The sequence below is a fragment of the Vitis vinifera genome, chromosome 1 (assembly GCF_030704535.1).
Source record: "Vitis vinifera cultivar Pinot Noir 40024 chromosome 1, ASM3070453v1".
Lineage (NCBI taxonomy): Eukaryota > Viridiplantae > Streptophyta > Magnoliopsida > Vitales > Vitaceae > Vitis > Vitis vinifera.
The window spans coordinates 11310645-11332796 of NC_081805.1; the positions used below are offsets into that span (position 1 = coordinate 11310645).

A 22152-nucleotide genomic window follows, 5' to 3' on the forward strand; every position below is an offset into this window, starting at 1 on the left:
GCCAGCTTATCCACTGCCCGGAGAGCCTCTGAAGAAAGTGTCGAAACCTTGAAGAGGTCCTAGGATGACAACAAGGCTTTCCGGATAGAACTAGCAGAGGCAAAGAACGGGGAGGAAGCTATGGAAGCCTGTCTGCATGAGGCGGAGGACAAGACGGCCCAGATGAGGGGGGAAGTGAGACAACTCCGGACAGAGGTGTCAATTGAGAAAAAACAGAAGGAGGATTTGCAGTTGCGCTTATCAACTCAAAAAGAAGAGTTGGAGGTTGAGTTTGTCGCGCAAAAGGAAGAACTCGAGACGGACTACCAGAAGCAGGTAGACGAGATGTATTTCTTCGGCTATTGTTGCTGTATGAAGAAGCATGGTATCAAGCGGGACATCCCTTCGATTCTCCCGGGTGATGAGGAAAAGTTGCGCCACAAGCCTTCCCAATGAAAGCTTTTTCTTTTTGTAATTTTTATTGTTGTTTCTCCCTGTATTAGTAGTCCGGAGAACCTTTTTTGTATACAATTTTCACAAGTATTAATAAAACATACTCATTCACATTTGTACTTGTATCTTTCTTTCATTGGTAATACTGCTTTAAATTGGACACATTCCATGGTCGGAGCAATGGGGTTTTGTCTAGCTTTTGTAGATGATAGGTTCCACTTTCACTTGTCTTGGCCACTATATAGGGCCTTTCCCAATTGGCTTGAAACTTTCCTGCTCCTGTCTCAGCAGTGTTTTCGAAAACCTTCCTAAGGACCAGTGTTCCATTTTTGAAACTTTTGGGTCTTGCCTTGCGATTGTAGTGAGCGGCTGCCCTTTATTGATAGTCTGCCATCCGGATGGATGCGGTCTCTCTTACTTCGTCTGCCCAGTCCAAGTTTCTTCCTAACTCCGCATTTGCATCATCTTGCCTTCCTGCCTCGGTCCGGATAGTGGGTAGCCCTATTTCAGTAGGAATGACTACGTTCATACTGTATGCGAGGGCGAAGGGAGTGTTTCCTGTCAGACGTCCGGGTGTGGTTCGATAAGCCCACAGGACGTCGGGTAGCTCCTCCACCCACTTCCCTTTGGCTTGCTCAAGCCTCTTTTTTAAGGCAGTTATAAGGGTCTTGTTTGTGGCCTCTGCTTGCTCATTACTTTGAGGATAACGCGGTGTGGAGTATGAATTCCGGATGTGTAGTTCTGAACAGAAATTCCGGAAAGCGATGCTATCAAACTGTGGACCGTTGTTGGCTATAATGGTTTGGGGGATTCCGAAGCGGCAAATGATGTTCTTCCATACGAACTTGGTGACATCTTTGTCTTTGATGCTAGCGTATACTTCAGCTTCCACCCATTTACTGAAGTAATTCATGGCAATGAACAGGAATTTCTTTTAGGCGGCTGCGGCTGGTAGGGGTCCTACTATGTCCATGCCTCACTGCGCAAAGGGCCAGGGGCCTGAAATTGGTTTCAACCTCTCTGATGGCACATGTGGTATGGGGGCATGTCTTTGAAATTTGTCACATTTTTTGACATAGGTTGTCGCATCCTTTTTCATCGTGGGCCAGTAATACCCTTGCGAATGGGCCCTGTGCGCCAGAGATCGATCTCCAGAATGATTTCCACATACCCCCTCGTGCAATTCAGCTAATACATACAGGGCCTTTGAGTGGTTTAGGCACCTGAGATAGGGACCTGAAAATGACCGTTTGTATAAGTGCCCCTCGATCAGGGTGAAATGGGAGGCTTGCACCCGGATCTTGTGTGCCTGCTTGGGTTCTTCGGGCAAAGTGCCCTTTCGGAGGTACGTTATAATGTCTTCCATCCACTCTTGGTCGTCTGCTTGGTTTGCCTCAATGGTATTGCAAGTGGAGGCTTCCGCGACAGAAGGGTTGGTTTGCACATGTATAGGCAATAATATGGCTTCTTTGATGAGGAGGGAAGCAGCTATGCCTGCCAGGGCGTCGACACGTCCATTTTCAGTTCGTTTAATTTTTTTTATTGTCCATTCAGTGAACCATTGTAAGGTGTCCCTTACTTTAGTCAGATATCGCGTCATGCGTGCATCCTTAGTTTCGTATTCCTTCTAGACGTGCCTTACTACGAGTTGGGAATCACTATAGATCCGGAGCTTGGAGACGGATAGAGCCAGGGCGAGGTCCAATCCGGATAGGATGGCCTCATACTCCGCTTCATTGTTAGAGGCGGGGAACCCCAGTAGGATGGCTTGCTCCAGATGTTCTCTTGTTGGGGATTGCAGTAGGAGCCCTACTCCAGATCCTGATGACCGGGAGGCTCCACCTCTCTAATGAATCCGGCTTCCAACAACTTGTCAATCTCATCCCGGATAATCTTTTGCCTGTCCGGGTGAAAACGTCTAAGCTTCTGTCGAACGGGTCTTGCTGTTGGCAAGACGTTAAGCCTATGGGAGGCGATGGAGGGATGAATTCCCTTCATATCAGAATGTGCTCATGTGAAGACGTCATGGCTTTGTCGGAGGGCATTCTAAATGTTTCGGGTCTCTTTTGGTGTCAGGAGGGAACTGATATATGTAAGGTGAGTACCTTCTTCAGAAATTTGGATCGCCTGCAAGGGATCCACTATTGGGGGATCTTTGTCCACCGGACTCAATAATTGCTATTGGTCAAGTGCATGGCTGGACTCAGGGAGGGGTGTATCCTCCTGGCTGGTCCCTGCTTCTCGTGCTATCTGGTAACATTGGCGAGCGGCTAACTGGCTGCCGTATAGGTCGACTTGCCCATCCTTGGTAAGAAAGCTTACCATTTGATGATACGTAGAGGGGATGACTTTCATGTAGTGCAGCCATGTGCGCCACAAGATGACATTGAAGGGTAATAAATCTTGTACCACCGAAAATTGTACGTTGAGAGTGACTGGGCCAGCTTGGACTAGCAGTACAATATCTCCCAAGGAAGTAGTTGATGCCTCGTTGAATCCGGACAAGATTCGCCCAGGGTTTTCGAGGCCTGTGAGACTGCGCCCCATGTGGCTAATGACCGATGCTTGTATAAGATCGGTCGAGCTGCCCGGGTCAACTAGCATGTGTCTCACGTCGAAGTCTCCTATCTCTAAGGACAGGATGAAGGCGTCGCGGTACGGCTGCAATATCCGTGTGGGGTCTACTGGTGGGAAAATGATTGTCCCATCTATAGGGCGAGGGCCCCCGCCAGTTATCCCAGGCCGAATGGAGTTGACATGCTCACGCACCGATGTTGCCCGCAACAACTTCTATCTCTTTCGTTTGGAGTCGTACTCCTCGTCGAATGGGCCTTCGTTAATATATTTTATAATGGCTTTGGGGGCGGCTGGAGCCCTGGGGGTTCCAGAGTTGTGATTTCGAGAGGCGCCTCTACCTCTAGCATTTGAGCGGAGGTATTGCTTTAAATGTCCCGCCTTTATGAGCCTTTCGACCAAATAATGGAGGCACCTGCACGCCTACGTTGTGTGACCATGCTCCTTATGGTAGACACATTTTTTACTATGATCTCTTTTGGATGGGTCCGTTCCGAGGGGTCTAGGCCACCTGAAGTCGGACATGTCTTGGATCATAGGGAAAAGCTTCTTATATGATATGGAAAGGGGTGTGAGGGGCGGCATTTCCGGGCGACTTGGCCCTTCCTGCCTTCGATCGGACGGCCTTGGCCGGTCCGAAAGTTTGGCACTTCTTTCCGCACCACTTCTAGATGCCTATCCGGCAACCAAGACTTGCTAGGTGGTTGCTCGTATGTCATCTTCTAGCATTGAATATTTGCTTGCACACCGGAACAAGTCGTCCATCGTCGTAGGAGGCTTCTTAGCGAGTGATTCGAAAAATGGGGTGCTTGGACAAATGCTTCGCTTGAAGATCTGCAGGACAGCGTCCATGCTGTAAGCCTCTACCTGTAGTACGGCCTGACCAAACCGCTTCACGAACTCCCTTAAGGACTCGTTATCCTGCATTTTTATGTTTTGCAGAGTACTGATGTTCTGCTTATGCCGAGCGGAGCATAAGTATTGTCCCACAAAGGCTTCCGACAGGTCCTTGAAATTATCCACAGAGTTGGGAGGTAGGCGGTGAAACCATGAGAGGGTCTGCCCTTGTAGGTTGGCGGGGAATACTTTGCATAGCAGCGCGTCGTTTCCTATATCGAGAGTCATGAGCTGTCGATAATGCATGATATGGTCGAAGGGGTCGCTGGATCATCGTACGTGGAGAATTTAGGCACGAGGAATCCCCTTGGGGGCTCGTAATGAATAATATGAGAGCAAAAAGGCATGGAGAGCATGTCGTCTAGCCTTTTGCTGATGGAGCCAATGGGTGGCTCGTTTGGGAGGTTCCTCCCAGCTTGTCGTACCGCTAAGTGCGGGTGAACATTCTGCACCATAGGGGTGATCATAGGGTCACGGTGCGCTCCCCAGGTTGTGGTTACTGGCGACCTTGGCTTCCTAGGCTCCTGTGGGCCTAGTCTCGCGCGCATTGAGTCTAACAACTGGGGTTTTTTGTACCATTGTATTTTTGCTGAAAAATTAGTAGAGTTTGAGCTTTCCTCATGGGGAACTCGGTGCATGGGCGTGTGTGGCTCATGTGGCCTAACGTTGCATGTTTCAGGGATTGCTTCTACTGTCCCAGGATATATTGACTCTAGGTCAGGCCTTGAGTTTGTTACCTGGCCTCTTGAGTGCTGACGACGGGGAGGCCCCGTCGATGAAGCTTGTATGCGCAACACAACGTTTTCTTCTCTTAATCTTACTGTCTCCTGGAGGAGAGCTTGCAGTTGTCGCTTGCTTGCCAACTGTCTTCTTTCGATGGCTCAGCGTCATTCAAAATTATCTTCCTCTCCCCTACCAGACGAGCGGCTTCTGGAAGGTGTGGACATTTTTGCCGGCGACTGAATCAGTGAGTTCCCACAAACGACGCCAATGTTGAGGCCTTGCGTCCCGATGATTCATGTAGCTGCCAAATGGATGCACGCTTTCAACCAAGATAGAGTTCTGGTTCAGTCGTCCCTGCAAAAGGTGTCCAGACAGGGTGTCCGGACACACCCTCCGATGGTTTTGTCAACCATGGTTAGAGAGATTAAGCAATTGACCTTTTACTAGGTGTAACAAGCTTACCTTCCTCCTTGTGTGAAGGTCCTTATATATAGTATCAGAAGCTCTGTCTCCCTCTTTAATGGTAGGGAGACTTTTTGGTTTGTCATGATGCCTCTAGGTGGTGGCAGGGCCATCATCACCCTACGGGCGGCTGACAGAGATCGTGGGAGGCGTCGCGGCTGTCAGAGATCGTGGGAGGTGACTTGCCATCATTCCTATCCTTTCGCTCTGTAGGTGGCGGAACGTGGGCCATGGCAGGCTGTCGGAATGACGTAGTAAGACTTGCTTACTTTAGTCAACGATCCGAACAATATATCCGGATAGGATATGCTATCATCCAGATGCGAAGCTCGCGAGTGCCGTGTACTTCTTCCTGAGGTAGTCCGAATAGGGGAGCGCGCCACGTGTCCCTCTTTGGGGAGTCCAGATGGAGTTGCTTCGGACAGCGAGGCGCGCCACGTGTCATCAGGGGGAAGGGTCCCTACAATCACCACCAATAAATAGTTTTAACCCTACTTTATACACTTCATCTACACTTTTCACTATACCTTTTTTACAAACCATTGTACATAATTTTTTTCATCCTTCCATTTGTCCAGCTACATAATATCAAGTGTCTCCCTCTGTACCCTCACCAAATATTTCCTTATCTTCTATCTCAACTCTCTTTTTTCAGCCCATGACCACTCGTTCAAAAGTGGGTACATTTAAAGCCAAACTACTTCCAAACCATGTTACTTATTGGTTTACCACCATTTCATCCCTAGATTAGCTTCATATCATCATTAGTTAAGCTTTGAAAAATCAAAACTATGCTTAAAGAATATCAAGTCTTGGTCCGGAACAATGCTTGGACCTTGGTTCCCTTTCATTTGTCTATGAATGTCATGGACAATAAATGGATTTTCGTGTCAAATATAATCCCAATGGTACCATACATTGTTACAAGGCCAAATTATTAGCCAAAGGTTTCAGCAATATGCAGGCATGGAATTTATTGATACATTTAGTTTGATGATCAAAGCTTCTACTATTCGAGTCATTTTTACACCAACTAACATATCATTGGGAGATTTTTTAGATTGATTTCAACAATACCTTCTTCAATTGAGATATTGAAGAAACCATTTATATTTTCCAACCAATTGGATTTGTTAGCACATCTTCTCCCCAACATGTCTATAAGTTGTAGAAAGTATTATAACAATCGACTTCATCATGCAAGCGAGTATTATGTTATCTTAAGGGCATAGTCCATCATGGATTGCATTGCACTTCGACTTCATCTCTACATCTTCAAGTGTACAAAGATGCAAATTAGATGAATTCTATTGATGATCGTCACTCTACAACCAATTACTATGTGTTTTTTAGCACTAATCTTCTCACATGGAGCTCCCACAAACAATCCATGGTTGTTAAATCAACCGAAGTCGGGTATCATTTCCTTACTCATGAATCAACTGAAGTAGCCTAGTTGTGCTCTCTTTTCTTAGAACTTGGAGTTTCTCTTATCAACACACTCGTCTTATGGTGTGATAATCGAGGGGTTAAGGCGCTAGCTGCTAACTTGATGTTTCATTTTAGGACAAAGCATATTCAAGTATATGTGCATTATGTTCCTGAGCAGGTGCTAGCTCAAAAGCTAGCGGTGTCTTATGTTCCTTCTACAAAACAAGTGGTTAACTTGTCACTAAGTCTTTGTCTATTCCCAGGTTTCAATATATGCTAGCCAAGCTCAACCTTGTTGTCTCTCCATATTGTGTTTAAGGAAGGTGTTAAGCTATAGTTGAATTCATTTAGGAAGCTAGCTAACTAAAGCAATTGTAACTATAGTCAGTTGGTAACTAAAGTTAGGTTTCATAAATTCAGGTATAAAAGCACATGTACAACAATCAATTTAATAAAAAAAATGAAAACTACATTTTCATTCTCTCACTTCCAAAATCTTCTAACTTCCATTTTCTTCTTCTTTCATTCCTTGTATCTGCTGCAATCATTTTTTATTTTTATTTTTCTATAACGAAACAAAGACTAAAAGGTTCAAAAATCATACTTAAAAAATATTATATTTTGTGATGTGTTTTGTTATAATTACAAATTATGACAATTTTCATATATTAAAATTTAGTTTTAGAAATATGTTGTGTTGGCTTTAACTTCAATGGATTTTCTATATCCTTTGATTGTAGGACTTGAAGCGTAGAGGCTTAAGACAAAAACAAATAAATAAATAAATAAGAGAAAAAAAATTGGGTTCATAACTAATTCTTTCATCTCCCATGGAGATTTTTCGATTGTTTCTTATCTCTGTAAAGAGAAATAAGAGTAGAAAAAAAAAGTAGTGTTTTTACAGGAGATTGCTACATGAATTTTAAATATGAGATATCTAGGATCAATATATCTCACATGTATTTATTTGTTTGTTCTAACTCTTTATAGTGATAAAATTGTGATGGAATTTAAAAAAAATTTAAGAATGAAAAATGTTTTAAGATTGAGATTTTTAGTCTTCCTTGCTTAATGTTTCTGTAGAAGCCTATGATCGCTTAATCCAAATAGAACTTAATATCACAATTAAATTTGGAAAGCAAAGAGCTAGACTCCAAATGATCATGTTGTAACTTGTAAGTAATTATTTACACAAACTCCTTTTCTTGTAATAATAAACCTTGTAGAAAATCCACTTTCCTTTCCATGAGTATATACCACTTAACATCATATTCAACGTTTACAATTGCATTGGATTTGGATTTAGAAACTATGTCAATAACCTCAAAAATCCTTTTCTTGGTACCACTTGCTTTCTTGTTTTTTAGGTTCGTGTTGTGTCATACTACTTTGTGTTGGTTGTTGAGAACCTACAAGAGAGATTTTTTTTTTCTTTTCCATTTTTCATGGTTTTCTTTGGATCCAAACAATGTTTAATTGATGGAATCATAACCTATTAAGTCTTTTAGAGAAACTAACTAAAATAAACAATATATTGTGTTTGTAACAACAAAAAAGATAAAATGGTTTTTGCATTCCTTTATTTATGATAAATTTCACTTTCCAAGAGAAATTAAAATGAAAAAGCACTTTTAGTTAAAATATCAACCTAAAAAGCACAAATATATTATCATTAGTATTATTATTATTAGTTTTCTCTAAGATGAATAATTAAGTAGAAAATTCAATGTTATAGGATATAGATGAAGTATTATCCTAGATGATATTTCTCTCTAAGAAGAATAATTAAGTAGAAAATTCAATGTTATAAGATATAGATTAAGGTGCTTTTTGTTCTTTTTTTACTTAGTTATAAATATATCTTAAAAATAAATAGTGTTTAATAGTATTAAGTATTAGATTGTTTGTTTTTGTAATAGTTTATTTCTAAGCATTAAAAAGTAAAGAAAACTAGCATGTTACTTTTTCAATTTAAAAAAATTAAAAATTTTGATTTTTTGTGTTCAATTAAAAACTTATAATAAGTCATTAAAAAATGTAAAAACAAACAATCTAAAGTTTGAACACAAATTATTTTCAACAAAAAGTTAAAAAAAAAACAAACACCCTCTAAGTATTATTTATTGTATAGAATAATAATGAATGCATGTTGTTGTATAAAGCTAATAGCTTTTAGGCAGGTTTTTCCAAACTTGTTAGGATTGAGATAAGGTTTTTTGGGGTAAACTTGCAAAGAAATACCATTTTTTATTTTAGGATAATTAATTTCAGGTACATTTTTTTGTTTTTGATTTCATATACCAAATGTATTATTAGGAGGTATAGTATGGTTGGATGAAACATTTTGGGATAGGTTCACTTGGTTAGATAAATATTGCAGTTATTTGGATGCATGTTTTGACACATGTTTGGGTGCATTATTTTTGGGGTGTACAAATATATCTTGTATACATTTTTTAATTTATTTTGAAAAATGTAAATACAAGTAATATGATTTATATATATATAATGTATTATTGGTTAATCCATAAATATTAGAATTATAGAGGTTAATAGACCACAAGACATTTTTTACAATCATTTACAATAACATGACATTGTAACTAAAAAATAAAAAATAATGCATTTATATTAAACTTTGTATATATCTTTCATAGCTCAATAGCCAAATATGTATCAAGAAATCCGGATATCATTACTTCTAAAATCGTGGTTAGAAAAATATGGTGTCATTTGGTGTTATTTTTTGTTATGTCAACAATTAGATTCCTTTGGATCATCTTTGGTACATGAAAATAAGGAATTGAAATGAAAATTTTCTTTTTATTCTTATTTCTCCTTGAATGGGAATGAATTAGGTGATTCCAATTCTCGTTTTTAGATGCATATAGGAATGTAAGTTTGGAATGATCATTTGTTTTTATTTCTATGTTAACTAACAACAACAATCACAATGAAAAAAAAAATGATAATAATATCCGCACATATAATTTAAAATAATATTTTATTTTTTAAAAAAAAAAACTCTCACACTATACATATTTTAAAATAATTTTTTATTTTCATTTTAAAAAAACATCTTTTAGATTTTTTTTTTCACTAAATAACAAAAACTTATTTGATCAACATGTGATTTAAAAACAAACTTGTTTTTAAAAATTAATGTCATTATTTGGTTGTTCTTCTTGAGAAAAAAATTAAATAAAGAAATAAGTTAAATAATTTAAAAAAAAATATAATTAGCAATTATTATTATTTATTGTTAATAAAATAAACCAATTATGCTTCTATGTTAATATCCATATTTTTATAGTATTTATAAAAAAATACATAATTTATGATTATATCATAATATCACTATTCATATTTTATTAAAAATTATTTATTATTTTAATTTATATGTAATTACAAAATTATTTTTATTTTTAATAAAACTTGAATTAAATTTATTTTATATTATATAAATTTAATTTACAATTTGGTTTTTACAAAATCAAAAAAAAAATTAAAAATAACTTATCCAAAAAAAATTGGTTTTTAATTTTTGAATAATGTTTTAAAAATAACTTAAACTAAAAAATCAAAATAGCTCTCCTCAAAATGAATTGGGATCCTTCTTATAAGTAAAATTTCATTTTCTTTGGAATCATTCTTGATTTCATTTTTATTGTCTCTTAAATTACCTAAACATAGAAATTGATGAGAAAATGAATGACATGTCCATTCCTACTCTTCATTTGTACATACCAAATATTTTCTTGATATATATAAGTTTTCCCACGTACCAAACATGTGATAAGGTGGTGCCGTGAAATAGATGAAAATATAGTGACGCGTTCTAAATGTCGACACATTCTATCTTCCTTTTAGTTAAATGAGGTCATGATGGGTACCGAAGGTTCAGGATCAACTTCAATGGAGTTGTCCCATTTGAATTGTGTGGTTTGTTGTATGGTTCAAGCCCCTTGGAGAAGGGCCAAGGTCCTTTTCCATTGGGTCAATCAGGGGCCCTAGCATACCCCATATTTGAAAATCCTTTCCATTGAAGCTGTAGCCAGTTAATTGGGACCGTCTAGACAACCTCGACCTCGTGGATTCATGGTGAAGCTTCCATCAAGTTGGCCACTAGTCCATCATATTCCACCCTTATTTAGCTTTTCAATATAAGTCTTTGACCAACCCCAGGTTAAAAAGGAGGTCAACTATGGAATCAACAACTCACAAATAGGTGAGGATTATCCAATTATTCCGGGTCAATTATGATATAATATTATAATTTTTCATATATTTTTATTTTTCTTTTGTTTGAATCCCATCCCATGTATCAACCATGATAGTTTAATGTATACATATTTTAGCAATACATACTCGCATCCAATGAAAAAAATGGACTTAATTATGAATTAATATTCTAAGTGATGAATAATAAGATTTTCGATTAATTTCTTAAATGCCCCAAAATTTAAATTAATTGTTTCACTAATCAAATTTATCGCGTTAAATTATGAATGGAACTATGAATACGAGAATCATTCGTTTCTCATAGCACAAGAGTCTTGACTTTCTTTTCACAGAGAAAACTAAATATAACTTCAAGATATGACATTTTTGTTTCTTTAAAAGAATTATATTCTTACTTTTTTTTTATTTATATTCCCAAAAATTGCTTTCCCATTTTCTCATTTATTTTGGTCGGGTCAGGTCAGCCCACTTGGACGCCCAAACCCAACTCAACACTAAGGATGCCCAAACATCAAACTAATGGTTACAATTTTAATTAGAAAGATCTAACTCATTGACCATTTACATTATTTTTAGACGTCATGAAATCGTAATGACAACTATATATTTCATTTTCTTCTAGTATAATGACTAGTCTTCCCAAAGGCAGGTTGGCTTTCATTTTTAAATCGTTATCAATCATCTACCTCTTTTTCTCCACCTAAATCCCTATACCTAGAATATTGCTATATGCAAAATATCAAAGCCTTTGAACATGTGGGTATTGATTAATTGCATAGAATTTTCACTATAATTTGGCCCAACCTTAGAATTGAGGGTCTTATTTTCTTAATACTGCCAAAAAAATACTTCCTGTATTATGATTATACCATTCATAATCAAAACATAGAGAATTGGTATAACTTTGCACATGTATGTCTGCACGTTAAACATATTTGTGTTAATTTAGTCTATGTCAAAAAAATTAAGAAAATATAAACTTTAATAATCACATAAATTCATCAAAAATAAAAATTTGTAAACAATACTTTCTTGCTCCCCATCTAACACTGTTTAACATGCGATGATATCTAACTAGCTCAAAATTTATAATTGTAGAAAGAATATCAAGAGGGCAAGCACACGAAAAAAAGGGTGTTTGATCAAATGAATTAAGAGATAATGGTCGGTCAAATAACTCATATCTTAATATTACTGATTTTCCATTTGACCAAGAAAAGATTAGAAAAGGCTCTAATGGGACCAAAAACTTAATTATATTTTAATTATCTCTTCTTTCTCCTTCTTGTTAGATAATTTTTTCATTAATTTTTACTCATAGTTGGTCAGCCATGTCCACATACATTGTTAAGACATGAAATCAGGTGAATATTTGAGTACCAGCTAGAAATGCACTGAGTTTTGCTTTATAAAGTTGACACTGAGATCAGTTCCATTGTATTTTAATGCTACATGTGAAGTAAACTGAGTATGGGTTGCTAATTAATAACTGAAGTGGGTAATTAGATATAATACCAACAATCTAATCACATTCATCAAGTTGCTATTTAGGGTCTTAAATTAATATGCTGAGGTCAAACTTCATATACAAGAAATCCCAAATAATGAACTTATTTTTTTAATTACTCAATTCAGCAGCCATTGACCTAGTCTCATAAAATAACTACCACTTGAAATTATCAATATTCTTGTTGCTGTCTCAAGGCTTTGAGTCCTTTTCTGCGGATAGAGTAAGTGCCCTTCTAATCAAAAGGCAAGGCATGTAGATCATCATAACCTAAAGTTTAATAAATTGGAAAATCAATTCATTAGACTATTAGATCAATAGATAGGACTAAGGTAATATTCATAAAGTAAAACTAGTTAGAAATAAAGTACACGTCATTGACCTTACAAGGATGTTGTTAACACCTAAGGTGCGGATACATTTGTAATGTCCTACATCATATATTAGAGAGAGTTTTCAACGTTATATATGTATGGACTCCTTTTAATCTTATAAATATATTTTAAAACCATAAAAATAATATTAGATTTAAAACAGACAATATCTATAAAGTTGAGTACGGATCGTTACGATATTAATGTGAGGGGGTGTAAGCGTGACATGATTCAATTACTAATTGCAACACTGATGACAATAAATAAATTTTAACAATTAAAGTTTTTTTAAAAAAATTATATGATTAATCCAAGTATTTGATAGCAAATTAACAAATTTAGAACTTTATACTCATCAAAGACATGTATGTGTTTGTTTGCTGAGCCTTTCACCCATTTGTTTTTTCTTTTCTCGGTTTGTCCTTTATATGAAGGCTACACTTGTTTATCTATTCATGAATAGACCCATAATTTATAGTCCTAATTAAATGTATGCAGTAAATTATAAATCCCTAGCTTGATGTTATTAAAATTTGTATACTGTATGGAGATTCCACCGGCCACATTTGAATAATTACTATATCCTTTTCTATAGTTTGATTTCTTAAATTATAATAAAGCTAAAATGATGACGGTAAAACATGTGACATAATAACTTGTTAGCACCAAATTGGGCAGTTAACATTGCTGAATTCCACACACAACATTTGACCTAATTGTTTAATAATTAATTAATAATAATAAATTAAATTACTTGTAAAGAGACAAAATAATATCACATCCTTGATATTTCCCCTTTACAAGCATCAAACATGATTAACACGTCAAGTTCTTATCCTTAATCGATGATGAAATTAATTTTTAATCTATGTGACTTAACCCCAAACATTATAATAATAATAATAAAATAGATTTTAATTAAAAGATCTTACAAGTCATAACTTCCCATTTTTCATAGCTTTTCTTTTCACTGACATCATGTCAAACTTTTATCTTGTCGGTGTACTTCTGATCTATACAACTTAACCCTAAAATAGCATAATTAAAAAAAAAAAAAAATCCTTTAAGGCAGCTCATAAAAACTGTTGGTAATTAAAAATATGGGATTGTTGCAAGTTGATAAGGTCCCTAAAAGTATGGGGATGAAAGTCTAAGAAGATGGACATATAAATGTTGAAAAGAAATCTTCTATAGTATAGTTGAGAGGTAGAGTATTAGTGTTAATGACGGCATATTGCAACTAGGTATTCCTTAACCACGTATTTTAAAATTCAATTGAATAGTACATGTCCTTGGTATTTGATTGGTAGCTCAGCTTTACCTTTTCTTAACTAAACTATTTACTTTCCGTTGGGGCGATTGTTCTTTAAAATATTCCTCCTCCATTTTTATAAGAGAGTGGCATTGAGAATTTGGTGGCCTTACAAAACCTTTATCCTCAAAATTATCCTTTTGATCCTATTTTAAAAATTCATTACTATCCCCTAATGATAATATCTCTCTTAGTACTAAGAGTTTGTTAAATAGTGCTTTTAAAATATGTTTCTACCATAAGAAGGGTTTTTTTCTTTGGGAGAAAAATGGGTATTTGGTTAAATTTAAAAAATATTTTTAGAAAATTGAAAAATCAGTAATCAAAAGCATTTAAAAGGTGATTTTAGGAGGATTTATAGTTAGTTTAATAGTGATTTTAGGAAGAAAAAAAATTAACCTAAAAAGTGTTTCGAAAAGAAGTTCGATGTTTGATAAAATTTAATAAACATTTCAAAAAAATTGAAAATTTATTTGTAGCGTTAGAAAATCATTTATTGTGTTTTTAAAAAAAATATTTAATAAGTGATTCTCCTTAAAATACTTACAATAAAAATACTTTAAATAAAAATATTGTCAAATATGCTCTTGATAAATGATTCTCTTAAAAGCACTTTATCGAAAGCAAATCAATTAAAAACACGCTAATTAAAAACACTCATAAACATACTCTTAAGTATGCTTAGAGGAATATAACCAAATCCCACCTTTTCAAGCAAAAATATTCACAAGTTGAGCACTTTGCACATGTTAGATTCTTTTTTGCTCACAGGAAATGACTTCAAAATTACCATGTTTCGGAATGACTAAAATATATGCAAATACAGCTTGAATACTGCTCTGGGATACATGATTATAGGGCTGAAATAATTGGAATTTTATGTTAGCGTACTCTTGGTCTCTAGGAAATAAATGCTAGTGTTTGAAAATTATGTGCGGAGTACTACCACTCTGGGATAATGGGTGCAATATATAGGACGATTCTACTCTGGAGCACTGCTCCTTTAGAGTATTGCAACTTCAGAACAATGAAATTTTGCAAAGCATGATTAATTCCCAGTTCTATTTTTTATTTGCGTGATGAGGGCTTTTGTTCCTGGCATTAAACCCTAGTGATCTATTTTCATCTGAACGATATTTTGGAGAGGAAGGATAAGAGAGCTCCAAGTCGAATATTCGGAAGCAAGATGTAAGAAAATATTCATATATCACCATCTCCTCAACGCAGGTCCTATGAAATATGCGTAGTTTTGCTTTCCCACGTCACATAGTCTCTATTTTGTGTTGCCCGGCACCTACAAATCTACTTCTTCTTTGTTTTTCTCTTTTTCTTTTTTTGTCCTCTTTGATTCAGTAATTATCAATCCGACTCGTGTTCATGAAAAACAGTCCGCAGGAAGAAAAAATGGAATACCCACCACACCAGGGAGAATGAATGCGTATTCAACATCTACGCAGGAAGCCATTCACAATTTCTTTTCGTGCTCGAGCAACAAACTAGGAAGCATTCACACAGTGATGGTCCAATCACACACAGCCACATCAGAATCCACAGCCAATCCCTAATAATTGTGCTTCTCATTTTCTTTTTCTCTTCCCATGTCGCACTTCATAAACAAAAGTGGAAAAAAAAAATGAAAAACCTAAAAAGAAAAGCAAGGATTCCAAGGGCCCACATTGGCGCTGAATATTGACTAGATTTTGTGGCTTTTCTGACAATCATATACATGTGTAGGAAAACCCCAATATGACTGGCAGATCAAGCTGACTCTCTCTCTAATCGTTGAAACTGAATTCATTTTTTTTTTTCTGCTGCTTTGAAACTGTCCAATAAAATATCGGACGAGAATACAAGAAATATCAACTTGTTTTTGTTTGATGTGGGCTGTTGACATTTCTCTTTTTAGGAGCAACATGCAGAAAAGATAAGCACAGGGGGAGTTTGAATTTGTCTTAAACGAGTTAAAAACTGGAGGCTTCCTCCTCTCCTTATATAACGACCCGATTATCTGCAGCTACATGCATATGGATCTTTGATTAGACAAGTTTGAGAGAAATGGAGGCTGCTGCTTTGGAGATACCCGTGTCTGGTGATCCAGTTAAGGGAGAAGAGACAACCCTGATGAAATTTAACGGCGGAGATAAAGGGGGTGTTTGTGATTCCATGAAGGTACTTTCTCTCTGAAGATCTTTGATGGGGTATTGAATATCTTGTTGATGGTCTGGATTTACAGAAAGAATATTGATTTTTCTTTATACTTTTTAGAGGGCGAATTTTACATGAAAGTTATGGTCACTTTTTGAGGTCCTTTTTCCTTTTGAGAGGAGATTCTTATCATGAATCAATGAATTTGCATGCTTTGGAGGTATGATTAAATTAATGAAAATTTTGTGTGATGCAACTGCTTTTACACCAAGGGCTGGATTTGGATATTGGAAATAAAAATGAAAGAACAGGAAAAGGAATTAGAGGCGAAAATCAATTTCTCTGGTTTGATTTGAATAGAAATTAGGAAGGAAAGGCAAATACCATGAAAATTAGGAAGAAATTTGTACATTTTAAGAACTTGTCATTTCTATTTTAAAACATGAATCACGGTGGGATAAAAGTCGAAGGTTTTCTCTCTTTGCATCATAGCTTTTTGAAAAGCAAAGATTCGGGCCTTCGTGTGTACATAAAGTCTTGTATTTTAGACTTTTATCTTATCTGCAGAAAGTTCCGTGAAATTCTGTGGAGCAAAAAAAAATAAAAATAAAAATAAAAAGGAAGAACTTATTTAGGACGTTTCAAGGGAACAGCGCCCACAAATTTCTCTTTCTCAGCTGAAAAATACAATTCAATGTTCATGCAAAATAATGACTAGTTGTTAATAGTTGACTCTTCCAGTTCTCAATTTCCACATAATGATAATGATTCAAGAACCTAGTCTTCACATGTACCTTCCATTGATGGTTCCTTTGTCATCCAATGGATCCCACTGTGTACCAGGTAGGACATGCAATTAAACCATGTTCAAAAAGAGGGCAATGACTTGAAAAATCTAACACCCAGTGGAAAATTCATGATCGGGATAGTGGACCCAAAGCCATGGAACTTGGCTTGGGTGTCAGTCTTTTGTCGTGGCCTTACTTTTTATTTATTATTTATATTTATAATCGGCCGACATATTTTTCTTTTTTTTTTCTTTCTTTTTTTGGGTTTTAGCTCCCTAACTCTTCCTCAACCAGCCTCAAACAGGCAATTAAAGAAATTACAAAGAGCTTATAGTATAAACTACTGGGCAGGTGATCTATTTTACTAATTATATAAAAAACTATTTGCTTTTTTTGTTGTTTCAATGACCAGAGTGGGGCTAATGATACTTTTTTTCCCCATACCCTTAAATTATCTGAACTGGTTGGAATATGAACATGGTAATAGATCGTTGAAACAAAATGATGCTCTTCAAATTTCAGTATCCGAAAGTCATTGTATATGGATGACTAACGAGGACTTGTGCATCTCATTGAGGTACCTGGAATTAATTTTTGGCCAAATATATATTTTCACCACATCCTGGAATCAAGAGGTTCCAACCTGTTATGACTAAGACTTCTAGATACGTCAGTCTTCAAGATAGAGTGGTCACAGATTCCATCCAAACACGGCTAAACCTTTTCTTTTTCCTTTTTTTTTTCCTTCTCCGTATAATTTCATCTATCTATATATTCCCCTTGCCTCTCTAGGAAAGAGCATATCTGTATACTCTTACCAACATATGCATTGATACATACACTTTGCTTTTGTTTGAGATTCCAGTTTGAATTTTTTTTCTTTTTGGGTATGTTTCGGTTACAGATCAAAAAGTCCTGATTGTTTAGATAGTAATTATCCAATCCATTCAATCAGAACCCTTGCCTTTGCATCTGGTTTTGCTTACTGTCAAGTGTATACAGGTGCATCTTGTGGCCGCCACAGAAAGATCATCCATGGAGAACAATTCAATAGACCCCTCAACACAAAAGAATCAGGTAAGAAGGGTTTTGCATCTAGATTTTTTCATTAATAGGGACTACGAAATGGCAATATATATTTGTAGATAGATCATGTTATCTGAGAACTTTTGGTATTTGTTAGTCTTGCTTTCTTATTGCTATTGTTATAATGTGCACAATTTCCAGGAGGATCGGATCAAATCAGCCAAAGAAGAGGTGGGCGAGGTTAGAGAAGAAAATGAAAGGTTGAAGCAGATATTAGCAAAAATCAAGAAGGACTACCAGTCACTGCAAATGCAGTTCAGTGAAATTGCTCAACATGAGGAAGCTAGGAAATCTACAGATACAATTCTTACTCATCAGGAAGAAGAAGAAGAAGAAACTGATCTTATCTCCCTTAGCCTAGGAAGAGTTTCAAGTGCCGAGTCTAAGAAGGATGACAAAAAGACAAGCTTTCTGAGTGGTAAAGGAAAAGGGGATGAGAAGATGGATGAAGGACTTGCACTAGGGCTGGAATGCAAATTTGAACCCGCCCCTACCGAACACATGATGAATGCAAGCCCTGAAAATAGCTTTGAAGGACCCAAGGAAGAGGAGCCCTCTACTGAGACATGGCCACCCAGTAAGATTCTAAAGATGGGGAGAAGTCGGGATGAAGAAGTTTTAGAGCAAACCCATTTGAAGAAAGCTAGGGTTTCTGTCCGAGCTAGATGCGACACCCCCACGGTTAGTATTCTAGAACATATACATCTTCACTAAGAGTGAGTTAACAAAATTTGTGTTCACTGAGTTTGTATATATATGTTGTACAGATGAATGATGGATGCCAATGGAGGAAATATGGACAGAAAATAGCAAAAGGAAACCCTTGCCCTAGAGCATACTACCGGTGCACAGTCTCACCATCATGCCCTGTGAGAAAGCAGGTAATTTTATGCCTTGAGATTTCATATACTTCACAATCCCATCACCTTGATCAAATCATTTAAATCTCCATGCATCCCTAACAATGATTAGTTACCAAGTTAATATCTTTTAATTTCCTAAATTTCTTTCATGAGTAGGGAATAATTTCAACGAGAATGTATTCAAGATAATATTGTTTTGCTAGGAATGCTAATAAGTGAACCAATTAATTTGTCGGTCTCCTTCGAGTATGCTCTTAATTTCATAAGAAGATTGCATCATGTGCCATTTTGTATGTGAGTGAAGTAATTATGTCCCTATTTGTTGTTCTGTTTGTTAAGAAATTATCCTTAAAAAAGACATAAGAAATAAGAAGCTTTGTGAATGTGAAAGGTGAATCTTCATGGATGTTTCTTCATGTCAGAAGCTTATATGTCTTTGCCTCGTCTTCTAGTTGCTATTATGAGTTCTCATTAACCCTCATCATAATTCTATGCATAGGTCTGAACTGATCTAACATGATCATAGAAAAATAATTTGTAATAGCTAGGAAAATACACTAAGACATGCTATTACTTTCTTGTTAAGCATAAAGTGTTTTTCATTGAAATCAACCAAATAAATGTATGCTCTTAATTCCACTTTATTGGTTTTTGAGAGGTTGAAAACTTTGACTAATTACCAAAAAGTGTCACTTCTTATATAAGCTTTATTTTAATTTATATAACAAAATAATTAATTTTTAATCAAACTTTTAGAAAGCTTATCATAAATCAAAACTTAATGTGACTTGACAACTTAATTTAAATTATTAAATTTATTGAATACATATATTTGATAAAGTAACTTAATTGTACGATTAAATAAAAATTAATTTTGATAAATCAAATTAATATTAAACATAAAGTTTCATCAAATGTTCTCTTAGAGGACTAATATTGCCCTTTAAAAATTATAACTTCTAAAATAGAAAAATTATCTCAAATAGACCTTATTAAGAGGATGTTTGGTAAAACTTAATATTTATTATTTAATAATTTAAGTTGATTTTGAGGTAAATTATATTTAAGCTATTAAGTCATTAAATTAATTTAATGAAGTTATTTTTAACTTATCTGCATTTTCTTTAACAAACATAAATATACTTAATGTAATTAAGTTATTAAGTGACTCGGAGAAGGCTTTACTATTAGGCTTTTTAGGCCCTAAAAACGAAAGAATGTATGTATCTAGACGGGGGCTTGTATAAACTCTGAAAACCTAGATTACATCCTGTTCGAAAATGTGAATGCTTCACTTTTCACTTTCTTGCTTTCCGATCTTCAATTATCATCACTGGACTTTTCTTTCTCAATTTCAGGTGCAAAGATGTGCGGAGGACACGTCCATCTTGATCACCACCTATGAAGGAACTCACAACCACCCACTTCCTGTTTCAGCAACAGCAATGGCTTCCACCACATCTGCTGCCGCCTCCATGCTACGCTCCGGCTCCTCCACCTCACAACCAGGCATGGAGGCCTTCGCTACCTCCTCTACTGCCAACCTCCACGGCTTAAACTTTTCTATACCCCAAAATTCAAGATCACAGCAATTCTACTTCCCCAATTCTTCATTCTCAACTTCCAATTCACACCCAACTATCACTCTTGATCTCACTGCACCAACTGCTTCTCATTTCAATAGGTTGTCTTCAAGTTTCCCTTCTGCACCAAGATATCCTGCAACTTGCCTCAACTTTTCTTCTTCTTCATCTTCGTCTCCTTTAGATCCCAACAACCTACCAACATCTTGGGGTACCCTTCCTAGTTATGGGGCACTGTCGTCCTACAACAAAAACCAGATTGGGCCTTTCAACTTTGGAATGCAACCACCCTCCCAAGAAAACATTTATCAACCTTACATGCAGAAGATCAACAACCAGGCTCCTTCCCAACAATCTCTTACAGAGACCATAGCCACCGCAACCAAGGCAATCGCAGCCGACCCGACATTCCGATCAGCATTAGCTGCTGTCATCACGTCATTTGTTGGTAATGCAGGTGGTGCAGGTGGAGGAGAGAACCACGTCAAGGGAGAAAACCCTAGCCATAATTTGAAGTGGGGTGAGTTCTTATCTGTGAACTCCGCATTGGCATCTTCTCATAATGGAGTAGGGTGTGCCTCAAGTTACTTGAACCGTTCCTCTTCTGCAAATTCTCAACAACAAGGGAACTTGATTTCGTACCCGCCTTCATTTCCATTTTCTGTACCTAAGAGTGCTTCTGCTTCCCCTTCTGATCACAAAGATAATATCCAGTGATGGGTACTGAAGAATTGAAGGGTTTTACCTAATTTTTGGTAATGTGTCTATTTTAGGATTGAAGACACTTACGCGCGCATACACTGCTTGTAGATAATTCCATACTTTGACTAATCGTTGTGACAATATTTCTCCGATTTAAATTTGTACTCTACACATGCATTGATCATAGCAGATAAACTACTACTTGAAGATTAAGTCATTCAGCAAATCCACATGGGGGATCGATCTTAACATCTTGTTAACAAGCATGATATGGATATTAAACTCAAATCTTACAAGTTTAAACTTTTAGGAAAATGAGTAGTTCTTCAATGGTATTTTGATAGGAGTTATCGGTTTCCCCTTATTTGTTTATTGGATATTTATCTAAAATATTGCTAGTTCAATATATCTCAAGTGAAAATATTTATTTTGCCATACAGCCCAAGAGCCCTTAAAGAATTACCAGCAAAAAAGAGCACACCAATCAGAAAATGTGGCAGATCGATCTTAACATCTTGTTAACAAGCATGCTATGGATATTAAACTTAAATCTTGCAAGTTCAAACTTTTAGAAAAATTAATAATTCATCAACATGGTATCAAAGTTTGATTTAATGGAAGTGATCGGTTTTGCCTCTTCTCTGTGATTTGCATTTCCCTATTTATTTATTGGACGTGAATCTAAAATACTGCTAGTTCAACATATCTCAAATGAAAATATTTATTTTGCCATACAGCCCAAGAGCCCTTAAACAATTGCCAGCAAAAAAGAGGGCACCAGTCAGAATAATGTGAGCTTCCTACCACAGTACGACTATCGTGTATCTTTTGCAGTCTAATCAATCCAGACTGGCTGTTGATCATCTAATATATAGCTTGTAGTTATGCTTGAATTTACAGAATAGAATTCGGCTTGAATTTCTCATGTTTCTCTAAATTTTGAACTTCCCATTCATGCATTCGCAACCGTGCAAATGAAATTCATAATTTTGTAACCATAATTTATAACCATTCGTTTTCTAAATTTTGAA

The 22152-nt window shown here is 36.1% G+C and overlaps 3 protein-coding genes across 3 annotated transcripts; 1 reads left to right on the top strand and 2 right to left on the bottom strand.

Moving 5' to 3' along the window:
* Positions 1 to 1408: 1408 nt before the first annotated feature.
* On the bottom strand, positions 1409 to 2032 carry LOC104880061 (uncharacterized). Its single transcript, XM_010655277.1, has one exon. The coding sequence runs from the start codon at positions 2030 to 2032 to the stop codon at positions 1409 to 1411; it is 624 nt and encodes a 207-aa protein (XP_010653579.1).
* Positions 2033 to 3702: 1670 nt separating this feature from the next.
* On the bottom strand, positions 3703 to 4131 carry LOC104880060 (uncharacterized). The gene has a single exon (XM_010655270.1). The coding sequence runs from the start codon at positions 4129 to 4131 to the stop codon at positions 3703 to 3705; it is 429 nt and encodes a 142-aa protein (XP_010653572.1).
* An 11633-nt stretch (positions 4132 to 15764) lies between these two features.
* Positions 15765 to 21270, top strand: LOC100262076 (WRKY transcription factor 72A). Its single transcript, XM_010654072.3, has 5 exons — positions 15765 to 16123; positions 17890 to 17964; positions 18115 to 18654; positions 18741 to 18854; positions 20195 to 21270. The coding sequence occupies exons 1-5, from the start codon at positions 16010 to 16012 to the stop codon at positions 21134 to 21136; spliced, it is 1785 nt and encodes a 594-aa protein (XP_010652374.1). The 5' UTR covers positions 15765 to 16009; the 3' UTR covers positions 21137 to 21270.
* Positions 21271 to 22152: the final 882 nt, after the last annotated feature.

Bases quoted from the DNA above. Each gene is read 5' to 3' on its own strand.
- LOC104880061 (XM_010655277.1), bottom strand. From the start codon at position 2,032: ATGACGCGATATCTGACTAAAGTAAGGGACACCTTACAATGGTTCACT.
- LOC104880060 (XM_010655270.1), bottom strand. From the start codon at position 4,131: ATGACTCTCGATATAGGAAACGACGCGCTGCTATGCAAAGTATTCCCC.
- LOC100262076 (XM_010654072.3), top strand. From the start codon at position 16,010: ATGGAGGCTGCTGCTTTGGAGATACCCGTGTCTGGTGATCCAGTTAAG. The intron at 16,124-17,889 runs GTACTTTCTCTC...AAGTGTATACAG, and splicing joins GTGTTTGTGATTCCATGAAG to GTGCATCTTGTGGCCGCCAC. The intron at 18,655-18,740 runs GTTAGTATTCTA...TATGTTGTACAG, and splicing joins CTAGATGCGACACCCCCACG to ATGAATGATGGATGCCAATG.